The 22,208-nt window shown below is 40.7% G+C and overlaps 1 protein-coding gene across 1 annotated transcript in view; it reads right to left on the bottom strand.

The window, feature by feature from the left end:
• Positions 1–22,208, bottom strand: part of ATP9A (ATPase phospholipid transporting 9A (putative)) — a 61,270-nt gene that overhangs the window by 36,577 nt on the left and 2,485 nt on the right. Inside the window, exons 2-9 of the mRNA XM_080558060.1 lie at positions 15,508–15,652; positions 14,621–14,734; positions 11,180–11,288; positions 5,005–5,063; positions 4,092–4,143; positions 3,423–3,517; positions 2,044–2,124; positions 619–694 (exon numbers count right to left, since the gene is read on the bottom strand). Of these exons, the coding sequence (XP_080414186.1) occupies positions 619–694; positions 2,044–2,124; positions 3,423–3,517; positions 4,092–4,143; positions 5,005–5,063; positions 11,180–11,288; positions 14,621–14,734; positions 15,508–15,652 (731 nt within the window). The remainder of the gene's footprint in view (positions 1–618; positions 695–2,043; positions 2,125–3,422; positions 3,518–4,091; positions 4,144–5,004; positions 5,064–11,179; positions 11,289–14,620; positions 14,735–15,507; positions 15,653–22,208) is intronic.

Raw genomic sequence — 22,208 nt, 5'->3', positions numbered from 1 at the left:
AATTCCATGTACACCTTGATACAGCACTCTGAAGTCCCTCCATTCAACAGCTTCAATTCCACCACTGCATTACAGAATTTCACTCTCCTTCAGCTACTGTCCTGTAAATCTTGCGGGCATGCTAGGCAGGAGAAGAGCAAGGCTTTTATTTTGACAGACCTCTACAAGAGAGCATTGATTAATCTCAGGCCTTGCGAGCTTATTGTATACATCTACGAAAACGTGTCAAAGATTTTATTTTTTTCTTTTTAAAAATACGTAAGACAAACTCAATGGAAGCAGTTACCTGGAAATCTTTCATCTTAGCTTCTGTTACCAGAATCTATTTGACACCATTTCTGTTACAGATTAGGATGTCAATGCGGAGAGCAATTAAGTGCTATTCTGGTCCTAGATGCTAAAGACGTGCCCAAAGGCCACTCCAATTCTTTCTCATCTAGGAATGTCCAAGAGGCAATTAGATGTCAGTCTTGCTCCCCAGAGGTGTTAGGACAAGTGGGAAACCTCACTCTGACTGCTAATTTCTCCAACTGACAGAGATTATTTCATTACAAAAAGACCTTTAAAAATTGTTAACATATTCCCTTAAAAAAAAATTGACACATGCCTCCATCTTACCTGATGCAATCACTGTGCTGGCCCATAGAGTGTTTTCTATGCTTAAACTTTCATTCACAGAAGGGTCACTGTCCTCCTACAACAAAAATAAAAAAACATGTCAGTAATTTAAAAGACTACTGGATGACAGAGTTACACACAGGTGTTTGCAGAGCAATACTGGGGGAATTGATAGAGAGCTTCTAGATAAGATTGAGGATTTTCAGAAACACAGTTAAATCTCTGGCTAGGTTAAAAACCAACACTTGATTTCAGTGGAGAAAGGAAGGGGTGGAAAAAAAATAAATCTATTAAGATACCTGTTCCTGCTGAAGGACCCTGGGAATCAGAAACGAGAAAGGGATTTGTCAGAAGCTCACCAGGGACTACAGGGAAATGTTTTCCTCACTTGGTCCATGCAGATTAATAGCATTTTGCCTTCTACTGTGAGACCTCACTGAGATCCAATTTGGACTGCTCAGTGATGGCCCGGAAACTTGTCTGATGCATGCCAGAGAACAGTTTCAAGAAAATCTGATTCCTCTTAGGCACCAAAAGATTAATTCTACGGGACCGTACTTTTGCATAAGCAAGTAAATTAACATATGCCCAGGGTTTATACAACAACTGCCTAAATAAGCCACCCAAACTTCTAATCCATACTACCACCATTAATCAGATTAAACCATGCCTCGCAGATAAAAAGAGCAAAACTTACAATTTTGAACTGAAATACTAGCAAACAACTACAAGCTGTAACTGTCTCCCATTTGTTATAAAAGCATTTGTCCTCTGAAAATTCCCCAAGGGTAGATGTATTTCTTAATGTTTTCATAATCCCAGTGAGATGGAAGGGAAGGAGAGAGGGAAAAAAAAAAAAATCACCACAACCTTTTGCCCCAAATAGGCAGCACATCTTCCCAAGAAGTCAAAAGACACATATTCTGTGATACTTCACAGAGGGTCTGAGCCACTGCCCTCTGAGGGCAGATATAACTAAGTTCACACAGGTTGCATGCAACAACTGAAGGCAAAAAACCAACTGACTCACAATTAAGACTGATCTATCCAAGAACCTCTACTTTTTCACCAGTAAACAATTTTAATCCTGCAGTGATTGTGGTGGTCCAGATTTCACTCTGAACACCATACACATGTAACTACCAATGTAAGTCCAAATGTTCAGACCTAATACTTTAAGAGTAAGAACCCTAATCTCAAACAGTCTATTATGTTGTTTCCAAGTCAAAGCTTCAATAAGCATATTTTTATATCAGATTTATTACAAGTATTTTATGGAGGGTGCAAAAACAAAAACAAAGAAAGGGTACAAGGAATGACAAGACTTCACCATTTCTCCTGAAAAAGTCTGGCATCCTGTGATTCAGCAGGTTTGCACAGAAAACACTACATACATTATTTCAAGCATATCTAAGTAGGACTTACCCTTGTGAAGGTCCCCACAAAATTATGTATATCAATATTGGGCTCTTCTGCATATACATAGGATCGGATTTGCAGTAGGTCCTAAAAACAGACGTGTTTTAGCAGGCAGTTAGATAACCACATTTTAATAATGTATCAATGTTTCTAACAAAATATTTGAGCAAGAGTTACTTAATCAAGTTAAGATAATAATTAAATTATACTCCTTACTTAAGTTTAGCTAAGAGAAAATACAACTGTTATACCAGCTTTACTGAAAAGTACTTATCTGAGAATATTTACTGAAACAATAACAAAGGCTCCTGGGAACTACTTAGTTGTTGGTGCCCCAGACAAGCAATTTCAGCCTGAGTAATCAAGCTAGCCTAAAACACTTACTACTGTTTATCAAAAAAAAGATTTGGATTAGTTTTCCAAGGCAACCAAGGAACATCCTACCAGTAGGTATTCAGTTTGAGGTGCTAGTGTCACTGGGAACAGTTCTACGGTGACAAGAGATATGCCAATTCTGAAAAGAACTTCCACTGCTGACTCCTACACTTGTGAACTATTCACTCCATCATGGAGAGAACATTTCTCTTCAAAGCCTTGGTATAAAATAAACTTCTTGCACTTTTTACAGACAGAACATCAATAAAATAGGTACACAGATTCCCCCTTTTTCTTTTCTTTCTTTTTTTTTTTTTTTTAAAGACACAAACTTCCTTAGCTAGAGAGTAGTCAGCTAGGGTAAATTACTTTAGCTAGAGAGTAGTTTAGTTAGGAAACAGCACGTCTGATGGAGGTTATACACTTGTTTCGGATCATACAGTGGAGCATCCATGGTGACGATCCCTCCTTTTAAGGCAGAGAGTAATGCAAGTTTAACTTCTGAAGCCATTTCATGAAATCGGATGACTTGTGTCTCAGTATACTGCGCTCCAGTGAATGAAAGGGGGAATTTGAGAAGTACAAGGGTACCTATGCTGCAGTAAGACCTACCCTGTAGTAAGTTACTGCAATGGTCTCTGGAAAGTAAAAAGAAAACAGTAGCACCCTGCCATGAGTCACCTCCTGCTGCGAAGCCACTCCCTAGCTGCCAGCCCCAGCGCCCTTCTGTCCATGCAGCTTTGCAGTGACAGCCGTGTGGCACCGAGACACCCAGCTTCACCTTACCTGACATCTTGCCTGGAGCTCAGGAAGAGCTGTTTTACTCTTATTTTCAGTACCAGACACTCTTTGCTGCCAGAGCTAGCCTGGAACATGCACTGAGCCCTGTGCAAAACAATGCTAAATTAACCCGCTTCTTGAAACAGCCCATTAACTGAAGCACCTGAACACTTTTCAGGAAAATCAGACGTATATTTAACAACTAGAGTATTTTTAAAAAGGCAGCTTACAGAAGCAGTTGGCAATCTCTGAGTACAGGTAACTGGCAGCCGCAGTTTCCAGTCTGTCTCGCCATCCAGCTGGTCAGTGCGGAGGAAGCAAGACCCTGGGGAGTTTCAACAACAGTTAGTGCTCTTTCTAGATCTCCCTTATGTACACCTACAGCTCTTGAAATGTTTTTGTTCCTAGCACACCTTTCTTTCTTTGGTATCTGATTTAAAGTAGTACTTATTAATAAGGTAAGAATCAAGGAATTATATTCTTGCATCACACATCCGTTTCCTTCCACTAGTCCAAAACAGTGAGACTCTGCTCTGTATCTTTAAGACATTTGAAATATTCTTATTAGTCATGTTTTGTAAACCTTCCAATCAAGCATTTCCTTATCCCACACTTGACAAAACAACCCTGAACAGCAAGTAAAATGATTTACATCTATAACGCACAGCATTTTGCAACCCCATTCATTTACTCTGGGTTCAAATAACTACATTCTTGGATTAGCAAACAAAACCAGAGTGTTACATCCTGAAAACTGGCAGTCCATCAAAGCCTTTGAATTCCCGGTCGCTCCAAAATTTTACTATTATCTATTTCTTTCACATTTCCAAAAGATAATTTTCTCTAAACAACCAGTGAAAGGTTAATGGCTATTTTGACAATTGGTTCCAGATGTTTACCATTCTTCTCCGACGTCCTCAGGAAGATCATGTCAGCAGGGACCCGCTGGTTCTGTTACAAGAAGAAAGGCCATTATTGTGCATAGACCCTGCACGCGTGTGCAGCCTCCTTCCACAGCCCCAGTGACAAGCAAAGGGGCTATGGAGGAGAAAGTATTTCTTTGTCAGACTGAAGGTTGGTATTCATTTTGCTTTGAATCCTAAATTTGCTTCCCTGCAGAATAATAACTGGTGCCAGCTCCCACTGACCAGACTGGCCAATGTCTAGGTTTACAAAAGAGCTAGTGAGTAATTCTAGAAGAAGAAATTTCAAACTAAAGCCGGCTTCCTTCCAAGAAGCCAAGAAGCCGTACGCTAGAAGAAAGCAAGTATCTGAAATCTACAGGTACCAGCTCTTTTTTTTTTTTTTGACTGAATATGTTCATCCTAACAGTTTTAGAGAACATAGATATTTGCACGGAGCGTGCGTGTGAAGAAAATAAACAGATGAAAAAAACATAAACTTGTACAAAAGGGAGAATACACTTGTACACTCCAGTGCCTGCAAATGGATCCCTCTCCCCATACTTGTGTTGGTTACACCAAGCAACATTATGATGTTGCAGTTGTATCAGGCATTTAACCCGTGTCCAACAGTCAAAGGTAAGGGCCAGAGAGTCTTTATCTTGCTATAGTGCAATAGGAAAACGTAGCTTATCCACAGATTTGCTCTCATTTTTAAGGACAATGATGCTATTTCCAGGGCTGGGGGGAAAAAGGGCGAGACCCTGAAAAGTGATTAAATATCATAACTAATGTTCAACACTCAATATTCTGAACCTACCATAAAACAAATACAACTTCAAAATATCTCATTTTCAATGGTCTTGCAAGAAACATACTTTACAAAAAAGATAGACATGTAGAGGCTAACCTTTTCAACAATGATGAGGTCGCCTACTTGTATATTAGAGCTCTTCACCTTCACAGTCCCTGCAGAGGAAAGACACCAGTATATCACAGCCACGCCTCGCAGCAGCAGGACGGGGCTCGGGGTGCTGCCTGTCACCCTCTAGTGACAACTCTGACACAAGCCATCAAACCCGGGAATCTGAAAACACTTCCAGCATGCGCCAGGCAGACAATAGTGCAAACCCAGGAAAGCTACAATAGGGAACCATGAGCTCATGACCCCTCTTCCCCAAGTGGATGAAAATTTAAAGCTGAACTCTCCGAAGCAAGACCTGGAAGCCACAATTAAAAGGGGCACATCTTAAAAACCAGGCTCATTTCCTCCTGCGCCACAGCTCTCGTGTCTGGCTCAGCTCGACCTCCTCTCCTCGGCCTCTGTGTGGACACAGCCCGAACAAACCCCACAGAGCACGAATCCCCCAGAAAACACCTATGTATTTATTTCTTTGCAGCTCTCAAGCATTTCCCAGTTGCTTTAAAACAGGGGATTAATTTCACAATTGGCTAGTAATTTCAAATCATTAGCCAGCTCTAGATTTGACTTTGCAGACTAACTAGTGATTTATAATCAGTTAATTTGAACCCTGCCTCTAAGTGTCTGTCTGTTATATTTCAACAAAAGCCTCTTTAATCTGCTGTGATTTGAGTGGAAGTGGGGGAGGCACGTGGGAGCTCACCCCGGCACGGACAACACTCCTACTGTACCTCCAAATTCAGGGGCTAACTGGCCAGATAGCAGCTCAGGGGGAAAGGAGAAGGGGGAAGGGAGGGGAGCAGAAATTAGCACAAAGCACAAAGGTCACTAGGATTTTACTACTGGCAGTCCCTTCATTAGCATCCTTCTCAGGATATGCTTCAGTGTTTCTGCTCCAAATTAACAATGAAAGCCTTTCTGGGCTCCCGGCAGCCTGCTGCTTTGGTGACACACTGCGGGCTTAACAACATGCTTCATCACTGCTGCTAATAAATGCAGACTTCCTTACATGCTGTAATTATTCCTACAAATTATAAGCAGTCATGGCCCATTTCACAAATATCTCATAGGTCTTTTGCAGATTCTGGGTTTTGCCTTGTGAGAGTTTTAGTTGAAAAAAAGTAAACAAAACGAATGCCGGGCTAAAGACATCTCTGCTGGGGCAGGAAGCATACGGGGGATTAAGAGTCCATTACGCAGAGGCTTGAAAAGAAAAGCCGCACTCAGAGAGGATCCCAAAAAGCATCCCTGGCAGTCCTCTGTATGGGCTATACAAAGTTAGGTACTCTGACACTAAAAGGGTCTGACAGATAACATCTCTTCCTCCCCTTTTAATACGGTTATTCATGAAACAACAAAAAGTGCTTTTGAATATTCTTCTGTGCAAAGGAGGACACGAACCGAGCCCTCTGCACACAGGCACCGCAACTCCTGCGCCACTGCGCTAAGAAAAGTTCTTGGCAGTATAGGTGCGTTCAACCATATTTTATGTATTTCTCTTAAAGATCACAAGGATTGAGCTGGTGACTGCCAGTATAGGCAGCACTACTTGCAGGGCTCAGGCATGGAAAATTTTGTATCACTTAATGAAATAAATTCATGATGAAAAATAAAATTGGGCAAAGTTACAATACCATTATTTCCTACCGTTATGCATGTAAAGGGCTTTCTGGATCACTGTTCTGAAAACAATGTTAACTGCTCCAAAATTTTTTCCATTAAAAAAAAAAAAAGCAACTGGAACAGATCTGCCTTGTATCGATAACTCTCAATTATCCTCCCAACCTCAGCTGGTTTTAAGTAAAAGAAGGAGAGGACCTTTCTAACCAATATGCATTTTTATAACTCTTGTATATGTGAGATGCCCTTTTCAGGCAGCAAAGCTAATTCTGCTTTTCCAGCCCTACTCCTGGACTCTTGTGGATGACATCTCTGCAGTATGTACCATATGTCCCACTAAGAAGGCGCAGGACCAGATGTTTCCTTTGACTCAGGACTCCCATAAAGCAACTTACTTGAATTAGTTTTATTTTGATCTTGGGAATTCTGTAATTCCTTTTTCTTTCTGTGGGGAAACTAGCTCCTAAACATTGGATGTTTTCTCACACGTTTAAGAAACTAGCTAATAACACAACTGCTTCATTTCTCAATATTGCTCTACTATTAAAATATTCTTGTAATAACAAATTACTGCTTTTATAAATACATCTAGAAGTGCTTTCTTCCACACACACCTAGGTGTATTTAGCATTTACATTGTTTCCAGTTCATATTTTCAAAAGTTAATCAGAATAAAGTCAGTGGTTAACAAAATTTTAAAAAAGTCTTGATCTCTTATGTTAAATTAAGTTAGTTAAGTTCTTAAAATTTGCTTGACACTTGTTTCATTCTCTGCTATGTTCTGATGTTTGTTGGTTGTTTTTTTTTTTTTTGATAATAGACAGGGAAACAATATAGTGCAAGTACTTTGTTCCAACTTCATCTACGGCCTTTGGAATCACCACAAAATTTGCAGTGTGAGGGATATAACAAAGCAGATTATTTAAAGTATCAAATATACTAGCCAGGAGAGAAACCTGTTTCTACCATGTGAGTATTAAAGTCAAGATCTCACAATAAATACGCACAGCTTCTACGGCTTGGTTCAAAATACTTAATTTGGAATTAAAGATTAAGCCAGAGGTTTATTAAAACAAGTCAAATGCATCTGAAGAAACAAAAGGGTGGTTTGGATGTGCTGCAACAAACTTTTGGCTTCTGCAGCTTTATGCTGTATAAACTGTGGAGCAGGACTCAGAGGGTTTGGGAAAATATTGTTTTTATATGGCTGGTAAATGCCAATGATCTGTATCTTAAGTAGCACCCCTCAGTAGGAGGTCTCTTCCCATTGCTTTCTGTAGTTTCTCTCTATTATGCAGTGTTACCCAGGGAGGGGGAGTGAGAGAGAAGAAAAACAAACCAAGAATTTGCAAGCACAGTTCTAGCTTTCTATCAAGCAGAAAGTCAGCACACAGACTTTTGAACACAAGGAGGCTTGTAGGTTTATGAATAGGGGATTGAAATTTGATTATTTTTTATTACAATCCAAACAACTGTCTTTTAAATAAAGAGCTTTCTATTAAAAAAAACCTTCTGGTTTCAACATTTTGGAACATAAATGGATCATAATGGTAGAAAGAAAAGAAAGGTTCAGGGTGCTTTTTTTTTTTTTTTCCTCCTTATGATGTTATGTAAAATAAATGAACACAGAAAATACCTGCTGGCTCTGCATCACGCTGGCCTCCAAAAAGACTACAGTCACTGCAATTTAGCAACTATATTCAAAATAAGAGGTTATCCAAAGAGGATTCTTCCTTCTCTACAAATAAAGCAGCTGCGTGAAGCTTACAAAGCTGAGCAGGAATTATGCATCACGAAGCCCCACGCACAGGAGCGATGCTGTGTGCTAGAGGCAGCTCCAAGCAGTGGGGTGTGGGCTGGCAGTGGGGCTGGAGGACCCCTGCCCCAGGACTCGGCACGGGCAAGCACGCCCAAGGGAAACTGAGGATCCTGATCCAGGAAAGCACTCATATCTCTGTTTACCTCTGTCCTTATTCAAAACAGCATACAAGCTTGTGCTTAAGTCCCCCTGCCTTCATTTAGAGCAGAGAATGTATTTACAGCCCTGAGGTTGCAGTGGGAGGCTGAGGCTGAGGACTGGAAAACTATTCTCCAGTCACCTTAATGGCAGCTTAATGCAATTACTCAGGGGAAATAAAAATAGCTTGGAGAAAGCTACAGCGATCCATTAGATCCATTATAGCCAATCTCCAAGAACAGCAGTGCTCAGCATCAGGCCTCACCTAATCTCTCCCCTCCTAAGCACTGGCTTTAGAGGTGAAACTATTGTGAGGCTTAGCCCAGCCAGCAACATTTCAGAGAGTTTTTGTGCACCCTTCTGCACTGCCCCTTTTCAGTACAGGACTGTGCCAACCTCCTGAAGCATGAACTGTGCCATGCAACAAAAAAGGAAACAAGTCCTACCTGGAGATTTGTCAGCTGCACTGAAAATTAATGGTTAAGTTCAGTTGCTCTCAACTTACCCTAACTTTGGTACTAACTGCTTTTACTTCTGACCCAATGAAGCCCTTGCTCCAAAGCTTGCCTATGTTTTCTTCTGTTCTAGTAGGCATAAGCACACAAAAATAAAACACCTATCCTTTGCCCAGCCATGTTGGCATCACAAGCTACTCCCACATTCATAGAAGATTCTCAGAGGTGCTAAGGTTTTAATCAGTCAAAAAGTGGAGGCAGTGAGAGACAGAAAGTGGCTTTGCTCCCCAAGCCACTAGGCAATCAGAAATAATTTTCTGTATTTTTCCTACTCTAGGCTATACTGCTAACGTCTCATTACTGTTTCTACACCAAATGTGTGTTAAAAACAAAGTGGCTTAAGATTTTCAGCCAGTGCCCAGCTGCCAATCCTCCTTGGTTTCTTTCACAAAATTAGAGAAGTTAAAGGACTGGGGGGGAGGGAAATCATTCATGGGAAACGTAATAGCAATATGAAAAGAACTAAAGGAGAGGTCAGGCCCCTTATAGATCATTGAATAGAATCCAGAAGGCAACTCTTTTATATTTTTAAATAGATGTAGTACACCCCTCTTGGATGGGGCTTTTGTTGGTTGCCAAGCATTTTAAGTGTTGTAGTAAGAACATGTTATTAAAGGGGGATTTAATATTCAGAAACTCAAATTCCCTAGTTTGGAGTTGTCTCATAATTCCTGGCATGTGAAATATATACAGCCTTAAGCAATTATGCTTAAAAAGCAGGCTTATTCTTAAACACACAAGTGTTGAAAGCAGCGTAGTTTTAATACACCTAGTTCACTGCATCTTAATTCATGGGTATAAACTTTTATAACAAAGAAACTAGAAATGAAAAAAAATTTGAGTTGCTTAAATTCAGTTCATTCCCTTTTTAAAAACAAAACCCTGGCCTCACCGACATTGTCATGGTATTAACAGCAACTCCATAGTGAGGCAGCATTCAATTTTTCAAATGAGAATTTAAATGTCTTTGTTAGGTGCTACCAAGTTGTAAACAATGGCCAGAGCCAGTGAGCAGACACAGCTGATCTGCAGCCTGGGGACTCTGAATTCCTCACTGCTGGAGGAAGTGGCTAAAGAAGATGCGTACAAAAATACATGAGAAGACATTATCAATACTAAGGAACTACCTCAGTTGCTGCTAACAGAAACACAGAGAAGATGTGGTAACAGCAGACATGCACAAACTCTTTTAGCAAAGGACTTGCATTATGCAAGTCCCTGTCAGGTACAACCCAGAAAGAACTATGAAACTCAACTGGTATTGCATGTTCATTAAGGGACAGAATGTGTCAGCATGTCAAGCAAGTCGCCCTAAATATAACACATGCACTTACAAGCTCCATCAGTATAGAGTACTTGTACTTAACTATGGTTTGCAGTATCTGTGCTGAAGGGGATCCCAGTATTAGACACTACAACACAGCCCACTTTCACCCCCCTCATTAGCTGAATCTCCTTTTGCATTAAGCATCTTCTGACAATTTCACAGTTTAATTTTTTAGTAAAGTACTTATGCAAGTAATCTGACAATGTAGATTCTCCTCTCTTTTTTAGGCATACATTTGTTGTTTCCATTAAGGAATACGAAGTGCTACTTTATAGGAATCCTCCTTTATCTGTTTCTCTTCCCCACATGGTGACCAAGCAAAAACACATGTGAGGGGAAAGACAGATGTACCGTCACCAAAATGGAAAGGAAAGCAACAACAACAAACAAAATCCAAACAACATATCTATTATAGCCCCACTCGTTTTCTTCCTACTATGCTGTTTGCCTCTCCTGCCTTCACCCATGCACCATTACGGAGCGCTTCCCTCATGTCACAGCTCTGCAGAAGGGAAAAACCTCAGCTGCTTGGAAATCCTCCCTGCCCAGGGCTGGCTGCGGTGAGCCCCCCACGCTGCAAGATGATGCTCGGCAGTTATTTGAAACAACTGAGCAGTGCATCAGCCCTGTGCCTCCCCAGGAAAGCCCCCCAAAGCCCAGTGCCCGCTGCCACCCAGCCTGGCCAGCCCCAGCAGCATGCGACCGAGCGGCGAGCCCCGGCCGTGCTGGAGCCACGGAGCCGACCTCTCGCTGTGAGCTTGCTGTAGATCTGCGAGTTCACTTCCTTGTCGCGCATGTAACATCTGATCTCCTCTGCGGCCTCTCGGATGACGGTAACAGCAAGCACAAATCCCTGAAAAGAGCACGGGAGGGGAAAGAGAATGGATGAAAAGGCCAGGAAAAAACACATCTGCCTCTAATAAGAGTGATGCGTGATATTTATCAGCACCAATGTCAACAATCTGCATTTCCTTATCCTATTTTCTCTTGCTAAATCATTACAGTGATAGGTGGTTCTGTCCAGGACTCCTGACAGCAAATGCACGCTAGACCTGCCACTTAAGAAAAATGCAGTTGTGCTTTTCACCTTTACCATGATGATCTGCCAGTATTTCCCAAGCCAATCTTTGTGCACTTTTTCTAAGTGTGAAAATATTTCATTTCACTTCACAGGTGAGTAACCACAACTGAAGGAGGTTACACAAGTCCAGTATAAGACAATCCCTCAAATCTCAGTTCTCCTTCCAAAATAGAACAATTACAGTTAATTTACCTAATTTGGCAATTTTTTTGTATGCTTATATAATCTACATAAAGATTTAATATATCCGAGATTTTTATATATATATACACACATACACATATATAATGTGTCTGTACATTACTGTGTACATATTCATGCTGGTAAACCGAGTGCGTGTATAAGCACCTTAAACACACCGAGATGAAATACTCATTGTATAATTACCTATTTAGCTGATTAGGGATTTAGTCCTCGTTTTCTGTGGATGACTTCTGTGGAAGTCATTTCCTCATGTCACAAGGAAAATGCCCACATCACTCCCTTCACTATAAAAAAACTAACTTAATGCAAAATAATTCTTTATGAGACTAGTACCATGAAGTTATTTTTATTAGATACTATTCAGCTTGGACTCACTAAAAAGTGAAAACATGTCTGTACAAAAGAAATATAAACTTTTTACAGCCCGTATTATACAAAATTGCAACCATGCACTCATTATCTCTGTCAACAACATGTGTGTTGCTCTTTCAATAATGTTTAAGAAAATGTTTGTAAACATCAGCCTATCCAAACAGAAGATTTGGCCAATGGGTTGGAATTTCCAACTTCATTTTTAGAAAGAACAGCTGTGCACACACCTCCAAAAAAAGCTGTGTACAAGTTTTTAAGTCAGGCACAAAGAACTTGTGACCCTGAACTCCACGACCACTTCAGGAAAGTCTTGCTGCGTAGCACTGCTAACAACACTACCCAAACCAGTAAGAATTCAAATTCTCACTTTTTTTTTTTTTAAATAAAGGAGAACAATGACGAATGACCTGAAAGCTACTGAGAGTGCAAGAGAGCAGTTTCTGTAATTAATAAAGGGACTGAGATACGCTTCACCCGCCTGCTCGTACAGTCCTATAATAAAACTAAATTTCATTAGTTCTAGTATATTCGTAGTGTCAAAATGCATGACCTAGATCAGGGAAAAATAAAGTTAATTGTGAAATGCGATGCTGTATTTTTTGGCACTTTTTAAAAATGCAGAAATAAAGAAGATCTAAGAATGCAAATGACCCTTCAAAAGGGTATTATATTTGTCTTAATTAAATCTCTTTCCCTTATGGTCTTAAAATGAAATTTAAATATTATTCCCCTAGCCTTTCAGCTGCATCTATATACATTTGGGAAGAGACAATATTTATCAACTGGGAGGGAAAGTTCCTACAACAAATATAAAACAACATTTCTGCCATACAAAGAACAATGAGGATCACATGTGTTAAGTCCGATTTTTCTGCAAACCTGCCTGGTTTCCTTAACAAGAACTGCATGTAGAAAGTTGCAAGTAAGGCATTTAATTATTATTTTTTTTAATGCAGGTATTCAGTTGTTTTCACAAACACTGAAACTAAGAAGACAAGAATTCAGTCTTTTCGGAGAAGCATTTCACCCCACTGTTCAGTATCACCAGCATGTTTTGCACCACCACAGTAGTTCTCTCATTATGGTAAGCAACAAATTGAGAAAATGAGCATTTCTCTTCCACATGCAAACTGCATTTGTGTGCTTACCTAGAAATTCCTATCTTTTTTTTTTTTAAAAAAAGTATTGGCTATTTTCAGCTTATGTTTTAGCTACTTAAAGAGTCTTTGAATAATAACCTCAAAATATTCCCACATGTTCAGTCTCACTATGCCATCACATGTCATCCTATCCCCAGAACTCATACTAACAGCCAGTAATGAACAAAGACCTTTCTTATGCTGCTTTCTGGCAACTCATATGCCAAACCCTAATTGCTCACCTGGCACAGACAATTCACAGCTGCCTATACAAAAGCCAGAAAGGGAGCTCCTGTGTACTTTATTTATAGGACAGGATCTTGGGAAAGTCGTGTTGAATTCATACTGCAAATACAATTCTAAGCACATGCTTGAGAGAGAATTCAGTGCGATCTGGGCTATGATACAAACAGAGTTTTAGAAGCAATGTCCTGAAGCTGCCCTTTTACTTCTTTCTGACTTTTGCCAGGGATTTCACTGTACTGGAAGTCTGAAAGGCAAGAAAAATTTTCTTTGCCCCTCCTCACCCTGCCTCAATTGAGCCATGGATTTTTGCCACCACCATTTCACAAAAGAGCAAACAAGTAGTGCCTTAAAACATTGAGCTTTTATAATCAACTTTCAGTTGATTTTGTGTCATTTCTTTAAAGTAAAAAAAGATGCCTATCCTTGGAGGTTTTCAAAACTCAGTTAGATGAGTTAAACCAACCTAAGTTTAAAGACAGCCCTGCTTTGAGCAGGCAGTTGGACCAGAGGTGCCTCTGAATCAAAATTATTCTGTAACGCTATAAGCTGAAGCACAGCAGAAAAGATATTTACATAAAGAGAGAAATAACAGTTTAACTAGGATAAAAGCTGAAGAAAAAAAAATACAGCTACCTATATTTAAGCATTTACATGGTTTTCATTGGCTCATACAGCACATTTTAGAAATCTAACAAGCCCACACAACTATTCCTCATTACATCCTTTGACAGCACTGGAGTTTGTGCTTCAAAGTTGATTGTTATTGATTTCCTTTGAACGCAGGTGAAACATTAGCTATCAAAAGAAAAGGGTAAATGGTTGCAGGAAGCAATGAGTATCTGCACCTTGAGCAAGTATGAGGCTGTACAAGTATGTTTATATATATTTTTATATATGGCTTTCATCTTAAAAAGACAACAAACAAGGTGAAGGCATAGTCCTCTCTCATCCTGGTCCTACCTTTACAAAAGAGAGTTTAAAGCCAAAACAGGCATCTATCCTACAATATGTACAAGATAAGCCTGAAAGAGTAAGCTCACAACATGATTTGAAGTGTAGATTCACACCCTAGAAAAAATGCAGCAAAAGAAATTGAGTCAAACACTGAAACTTTCTGGAATAAATAAACCTTAAACTACCTACCAGAGGAACCCAGTATGTGTAAAGCGCACCAAGCCTCATTTCAACGACAAATTGAGAGCAGGCCAACAGCAAGAAGTAAAGGTTGAAGAAGTATTTGAACTGGTTAAATAACACCTTAAAAAAAAAAAAGAGAGAAAGAAAAACATTATGGAGTTCAGAAGTTATACAAATTAAACTAAATCTGAAACATTTTTGCTTGCTCCTCTGGCGTCTAAACGCTCACTTACAGTAGTCTGGAAATTCATTGCTGAAGATCAACTTACTCTGCCTGTTGAATAACACTGACATGTAGCTGGGCCTAAATCTTTAACACAAATAAATCATTTTGCTTTTAAATTAAACTTCTAACAATCCCCACTCTGCAAAGGGATGCTCACAGTAAACAGAAACATAACCAGCTACAGGATTTTTGTTTGCAAAATCATGCTGTAGACATCAGAGGAACCCAACTAACTCAGAAAACTTGAGCATGGCTCTTTTTTACACCCAACCAGTCAGTGACTGGCTTCTGACTTTAAAAGCAGAGTGAACCAGACTTGTTTCTCCTGCTGCCACCAGAAGAATGCATAGGATAGATAATCCAGATGCTCCTCCCAGGAAGAGAGGACACCAAGGAGCTGCTGCATACCACGTGCCCAGGCTCCTCTCTCGGCATTGGCAGGGCCCTGGTGCAGGTAGAGTGGTAGAGCCCTCCTCACCACTTCATCCCACCAGGCACGGGTCTGTCCTGCTGCAGCTCCCTTCAGCCTTTGCAGGAGCCCACTCCAAACGCAACGTGAACATTATTCATTTCCTCCAGCTCCAGGTTCTGCACTTCCCTACTGCAGAAGCGCTGAAATTGGGCACTGCATTGGGGTGGGATGAGAAGCAACTTTCTTCACACTTACCCCAGGGAGAAACGTAAAAAAGTTGTATTTCTGATTGTTGATAACATTGCGAGGGTATCTCTGGTCTCTCTTCTCTGGATGACCAAGCCAAACCGTACGAGGCCTTGGGTCTCTTCTCCCGCAGCATCTTAGGCACTCACAACACCTATGGAAGGAATATCTAACTTTAAATCAAGAAGTAAATCTTTTTAATCCTGACTTACACACACGCACCCCAGACCCTCTCCACCAGCTGGGAAGAACATCTGAGGATTGCTCCTTGATCCATCACCAGCCACCTCTCATCTGCCAGGTATCCACCATGCTATGAGCATCTTCAAGCCAAGAGCTTGACTCCTTGCCAGCTGGAGCCCTGCAGACCTGCCTCACAGCTTGCCGGGCCACGAGCCAACACCTCAGGCAGGGCTGGAGCTGGTACTGAAACAAAACATGGCCACAGAGCCGCGCAGGCCCCAGCACCACGCTTTCTGTTCAAAATGGCAGCACTACAACCTCCCAAACCCCAAAAGAGTCATTGTTCTGTTGTCACCGTTTCTCACTGAAAGCCAATCTCTTCCTGATCCCCCTTGTTTTCCTACCTTTTTTCCCCCCTCTATTTAGAAATAGTCCTGTTGGATTTCATAGACATTTGGGAAAGCTACCACCAGCCAGACTGTGAACTAAGAGCTTCAGAGCTCTTGCAAAAAGTCTTTCCAGAAAACACTGCTAAGATCTGCCTTGGTTCATGGCACCGTAATGCAGAATTTTAGTTAAATACACACCTAACTAAATGAAAAAGTAAATAACTATTTAAGCAAGAACACAAAGTATTCAGCTCTTGGAGTTGTTGTCTTGCCAGAAAGATGCATGCAGCATGAGGAACAGTTTACAATTTACCACACAGAATGTGGTCTTCTACAATAATAGCTTTTTGTTTGTTTGTTTGTCTGTACCTGCTGGATGCAAATAAAGAGAAAGAAATGTTATCAGTTAAGTAACTTCCTTCAGTATATAGGGTAATAAAAGTCAACTTTGCTTCCAGAAGTAAAGACCAGGTCTCCTCACGTGTTTCATACACAGGTATTAACCTCACAAGGCTGACTTGCAGGAGAATTTCCTCATAAGCTTTTAAAACCATACAAAAGATATTAGTTTTTTTTTTTCCATAATCAAAGTACATTAACATTTTTCCATTTCAAGAAGAGTGGCAGATGAGCCCTGAAGAGGTGGGCTCTCCAGCCTGACCAACCTAGGCCATTTGCACAGAGCTGCCAGCAGACACGGGAAGGATGCTTTTCTCACTCAGAGCAGCTCTCAGACAGATGCTGACAGGATCGCAGAGCACTACATAGCACACGGTACTGGGAAATGACAAATTTTGGATGGTGCTGAATAGCTGCTTACCAGCTCCAGGTAAGCGAAACCCTCAATACCTGAGGACTTTGTAAACTGTTCATTTGCTGAAGAGAAAACGCAGGAAAATCTGACAAAAATAAACACAGTGGGTAATGAGAACAGCTCGAAAGACTAATAGTAATGATCACCTAGATCAAATTACTGGAATAAAATAATTGGAGATGCTTTGATGTTCGAGTATCTAGAAGAGGCATCCGACTTTCTATGGACTTGCAGCACCATTGCTGCCATCTCTGCTTTCCTTTACGCAGGGACGTCCCCTATGATTTGTAATATTTCTCAGTGAACTTCCATCATTGACAATTTGCCAGGTAGTACCATAAAAAAATGTAAGTAACATCAGTAGCCCAAATATAACCCACTTCCAAAGTTACACTTGCTCCTGAAACTATTGATTTTTGTCAAATACACAAACTTTTTTTTTTCTTGTTAAGAAAACTAAAGAGAAAATCCTTCTTCCCCACATGACTGTGTATAATACCCACATCAGAAAAGCTGTCACCAACATGGCACAAACAGTAAAGCTGGTGTTACACACTCCAATTCACAAACTCTACCCCAGCAATATATTTTAGTAGCTTGGTAACTTTTAATTGCAGTTCCCTTTTGTGTTTGCAAATGAAGAGCTAAAACCAATAGTCGCTTTAAGAGAAACTTGTATTCCAATTTTAAACGAAAATGGTGAAAATGGTTGTGTTTGGATTGCAATAGAAAATTGATATGGTCTATGGAAAAAACGTATTTTCCCTTTTTTCATGATGGAGAAAACCACAGAAGATTAGCCTTGATTTCATGTTTTAACTACTGTGAATTTAGAATGACCCCTATGATAAAGCTCCAAACAAGGGGCTTTGCCCAAGGGAGCAAACCTGGTGTTCACACACCCGGTTTCATCAGACGTGCTTCCCAGCTACAGAGGGAGTTGCTCAGCCCTTCCAGTCAGACATCTGAAACCAGTTACCTTTGTTTATTTTTTAGGTTGGGCCTCTTTTCAGGATCCTACTGAACAGCAGAAAGAGCTAGGTACCTATATTGTAATATTCACTACAGGATAAGGCTTTGACAGGGTACTACTATAGTTTAATAGATAATTTACTTGTGCTGTTAATTTTTACAATGTAATATTCATCTGTAAGCTCAAAAAAAAAAGAAATCTAAATATCAGGGCAGATTTTCAAGCCAATATTTAAGTTTCCAAAGCAGACTTCCAGACATTTTAAGAAGTTCAATAACTTATCAGCCTGTTTCATCGTGCATGTAAAATAAAATGGCAAATGAATCCACAAACTATGCAGAACATTTTACCTTTAGAAGAGTGTGCTCCACCCAGCTGTTTACATACACTTACAATGCTCCTAATCTTTTCTTTTCCAAATAACTATGAATTCAATACTTTGAAAACTAACACCTAGCACTGCAAAACTGCTTACAGTTGTGCTTTCCCAAATGAGATGGCAGCCAAGACTGACAGCACCTGTGAAGGTATGGATGTACAAAGCAATTTCACAAAAGTGAAATAACCCCAAATTTAGCACATGTTCTGCAATCAAAGCCATGACCTCTCACAGCATTCCCACCACAGAGAAACCTGTTGCTGGAGGAATTTTAATTTCCAAATGATGTGTTACTATAAGGTTTGAGAATCAGTCTAAAAGTAATGCAGTTCTAAGTATAAACAAGAAAGGGCATGGGAGAATCTGCTGTGTAAAATAACAGTTTTGTGAAATTCCTCCCTGGCTACAGTCACAGCTTTCAAAACCTCCTGAATTACAGGGAAAGCAAACTGAAAACCTAATTAGACAAACAAAAGAAAAACTTCCTGCCTAGCAAGTTTTTGAAGGCGATTATCAGTAGTATCAATGCTCAAGCAAAGAATATCCAGCATTTCTACCACAAAGTCTTCTACATAGCCTTTTAACACATGGTTCCTATGCAACGTAAAGGAATTTGTCCAAAAAAAAAAAAAAAGTCCAGCCAATGAAACACAGCACTACAACCAGCAATAACAAAGTCGCATGTTGCAACAACTGCGGGGAGGTTTTATCAGCAAACCCAGGAATCCCGCTACGTCACTGCTCGCAGCCTCTTCCAGGGCGTGCAGTGCTGAGCTGGGAACTCATGCACCCGCAGCTGAAAACCCTGGCAGTACAAATGCTGATCTTTATCTCAGATATTAAAGAAGATCCCCAAAGATAAATATATTATTTATTTATTCATTTTTAAATGAAAGCATGTTGTCAACCCCAGTGCTGGCATTTAACTTCTGCCTGTTCCCTAACCTTGTTTTTCCCTTTTGTCCCACCAACTGCCTGCACTCCGCCCGTTTTGCTGAGTGAGCAGAGCAGAAAGCCACAGCCCAAAGCCGGGGCTGGCAGGACTGCTGGTGGTGCCAGCTATCTCTGCACACTAATTGTGCAAGGGCCAGCCCACAGCCTGTTGCAATGTTAGAAATGGAGCTCTTGGCAAGGATGCAGACGTCTCAAGAACAGAACAAGGTGCTCGTTCTTACAGACCGATGCTTATCTCCCCAACCTAAAAGATATTCAAGGGTCATCGTTTTATTTAACTCTTCGATGGTGTTTAAACTTCATTAATGAAGAATACATATTTAAGCTCATTAGTTCTGACTGAAAATCCTCCATATGCCATATGCGATCCTTACAAACTGCCTTACACAAACAGAAGTGGCTGCAATGGCAGTTTGTGTTTTAACAGACTAATGGCAGGTTTCATCAACGCACCCAATGTCACGTGCAGGCAGGACAATTTCACTACCCGAACCCTTTTTGTCTTACATGTGCTGATGTTACGAAGTGAATAAACACCAGTTTTCATGGGGACTTTTATTACTGCACCGGGCTGTATTGGCAGAGCACGTGGGGTGACAGCACAGTGCTCACCCCCTGCTGCACCGCTGCTGTGCACGTACAGCCGCCAAAGCAAAAACCCTAAAGCTGCTGAGGGCTTGCACCAGGGAAGAGATTGCCATGCTACGGGTGCACATTCCTCAATATGAAAGTTGGGATACCCACATGCTTGGATGACAGAACAGGGTTTCTACCAACAAAACAACTCATACCAAGTGCAAAAGGGAAAAAAGATGCAAAAGACTGATGGTGAACTTCCTAAGAAACATTTCAGGCAGTCTATTCATTTCCCAGAGGAGAAGAGAGGAAGAGTAAACTTAACCTCAAAACAAACAAACAAACAAACAAACAAACACACATTGTTTCTGGTGTCCAACTGAAAGGATTTGTTAATCAAGTACTCTGGGCACACACAAGCAAGTACACAAATGTACTTTCAGATTATCCTGGTGCTCGTTAAATAAACCCTTTAGATTGGGGCTATCAGCTTTTCTACCTGACTTACTTGTTCTTCCCTTTAATAATTTTATTGGCCATGCACAGCTCTGTGATCTACCATTTCTCTGGACGCCATCCCTATTTTGGGGTATCAAGCTTAAGGCCCTATACTTTGAGGGAAGGGGCTGCTCAGGCCATCACGTTACTCCACAGTTTGTGTTCAGGACAAGGTCAGTGTCAGGAAGCTGTCTGTTTCTTCTAGGAGACAATTATCTGCATTATTAGGAATAATAAAATATTTTTCCAGCAGGAAGTGAAGGGACTATATCCTTGAAAAGAGAAAAAGATTTTATTAAAGAACAGCTTACATCATTTCCTCACTGCTGCTCAGAGATGCTGATAAAATTAGCATGCACTTTCCAGGAATAGGAATCAAAGTTACAGAAATGCGAGCAATTTTCTATAAAAGTTTAGGAATACGCATTTCTAAATATTTCTAAACATTTCTCCTACTCTGTTTTGCAACTGAAGTATGGGAGGACAGTATTGTAAGAGCTCCTGAAGTGTGGCAAATTAACAAACCACTGTATACCATGAACTTTATAAATGAGTATCTTACAGAAATAACATGAAAAAGTGCATGAAGACAACTTATATGGGGAAGTTTATACAGCATCGTGCCATTCACATTCTAAATCACAACTTGAGAAACAAAACAACACTCTAAAGTCACCAAAATCATTCAAAAGCATCTCTTTTTTGATGCGAGCAGCATCCTGAACTTTGAGTCCTATAGGTGATACGGCTTTTCATCTGCACAGGGATCTGAATGAACGTGAGCTGGTAAAGATCAGAAAGGTTTAATGTGTATTTCACATGGGATTATATTCAGTTACAAAAATGCATTCTTAGTAATGATGTAAGAAACAGTAATATGAGAGATTGACTGTCAGATGTCCAACTAATAGCCACTACACCAAGAGGCAGTTTTTATTTATAAATGTGTCATGTCTGACAGAGAAATATTTTAGGGAGAAAATTAAAAATGCTTATGAAAGCAAAACCTAATGAAAAAAGTGCCACGTTTTCTTAATACAGTGATAGTTTTTGCTCAAATTACTGCTGAAGTTCCTCCATGCATTCAATCATTCCTACAACAACAATCACATTTCTCAGATGATGCTTCTACGTTTCCCACAGGCAGTGCTGTTAATCCCCTGGCACCTTTAATATACAAATCCATCTCCTACATTTCATTATTGTAAAAGCATATGAAGAACTATCCATTAATTTAAAAGAAAAAAAGAAATCAGAGCTGCGCATGACCACCTCACCTCTTCACACACCTCCATGTCACCCAACGGGTGGGTGCCCTGTCTCAGGGCGGCTGGGGAAGGACGGGCAGCACTGCATCTCTGCAGCTCCCCCCGACTGCAGGCAGCCAGCCTGGCCCTGCCCTGGCACACCCACACGCAGGCAGGTGGCTGCCAGGAGCTCCCGTCTCTCTCTGTTGACTTTGAAATGGAATTTGCCATTTTAAACAGACCAGAAGAGCCCACATGCGCATGCTGGAAAGCTCCTCCTTCCCTGTCCTTCCCCCCGTGTTTCTGGATCGAGGCCTTTTTCCATTGCAGAGGCAGCGTGAGCGCAGCAGTTTGCTGGTTTCAAAAAAGGCCTTGCAGGATTGTGGACTGAGACCATAAGCTATTCAGGGAAAAACTTGTGTCATGCACTGAACGGAGCATCTGGGGTGCTTCAGGAACTTGCAGCTCACTTCCCGTCAGAGCGCAGCCCCTGGGAAGCTCGGGCTCCCATGCCACAGCACCAGCAGTCCCATTAGTTAATGCTATCCTTCCTTCCTAACTGGCACATACTTCATAGTGGTTTTCAGAGTGCTGCAAAGCATTTGGATGAATACAGCTGAATTCAAGGAGAACACAGAGCACAGTCTTTGATTGTGGCCAGGAAGACCCACATTAAAGTTATGCTCAGGAACAGATA

Source organism: Anser brachyrhynchus (genome assembly GCF_964034855.1).
Source record: "Anser brachyrhynchus genome assembly, chromosome: 16".
NCBI classification, from domain to species: Eukaryota; Metazoa; Chordata; class Aves; order Anseriformes; family Anatidae; genus Anser; species Anser brachyrhynchus.
Note: the sequence above shows the minus strand (reverse complement) of the source record. Positions and strands in the feature narration are given on the sequence as shown.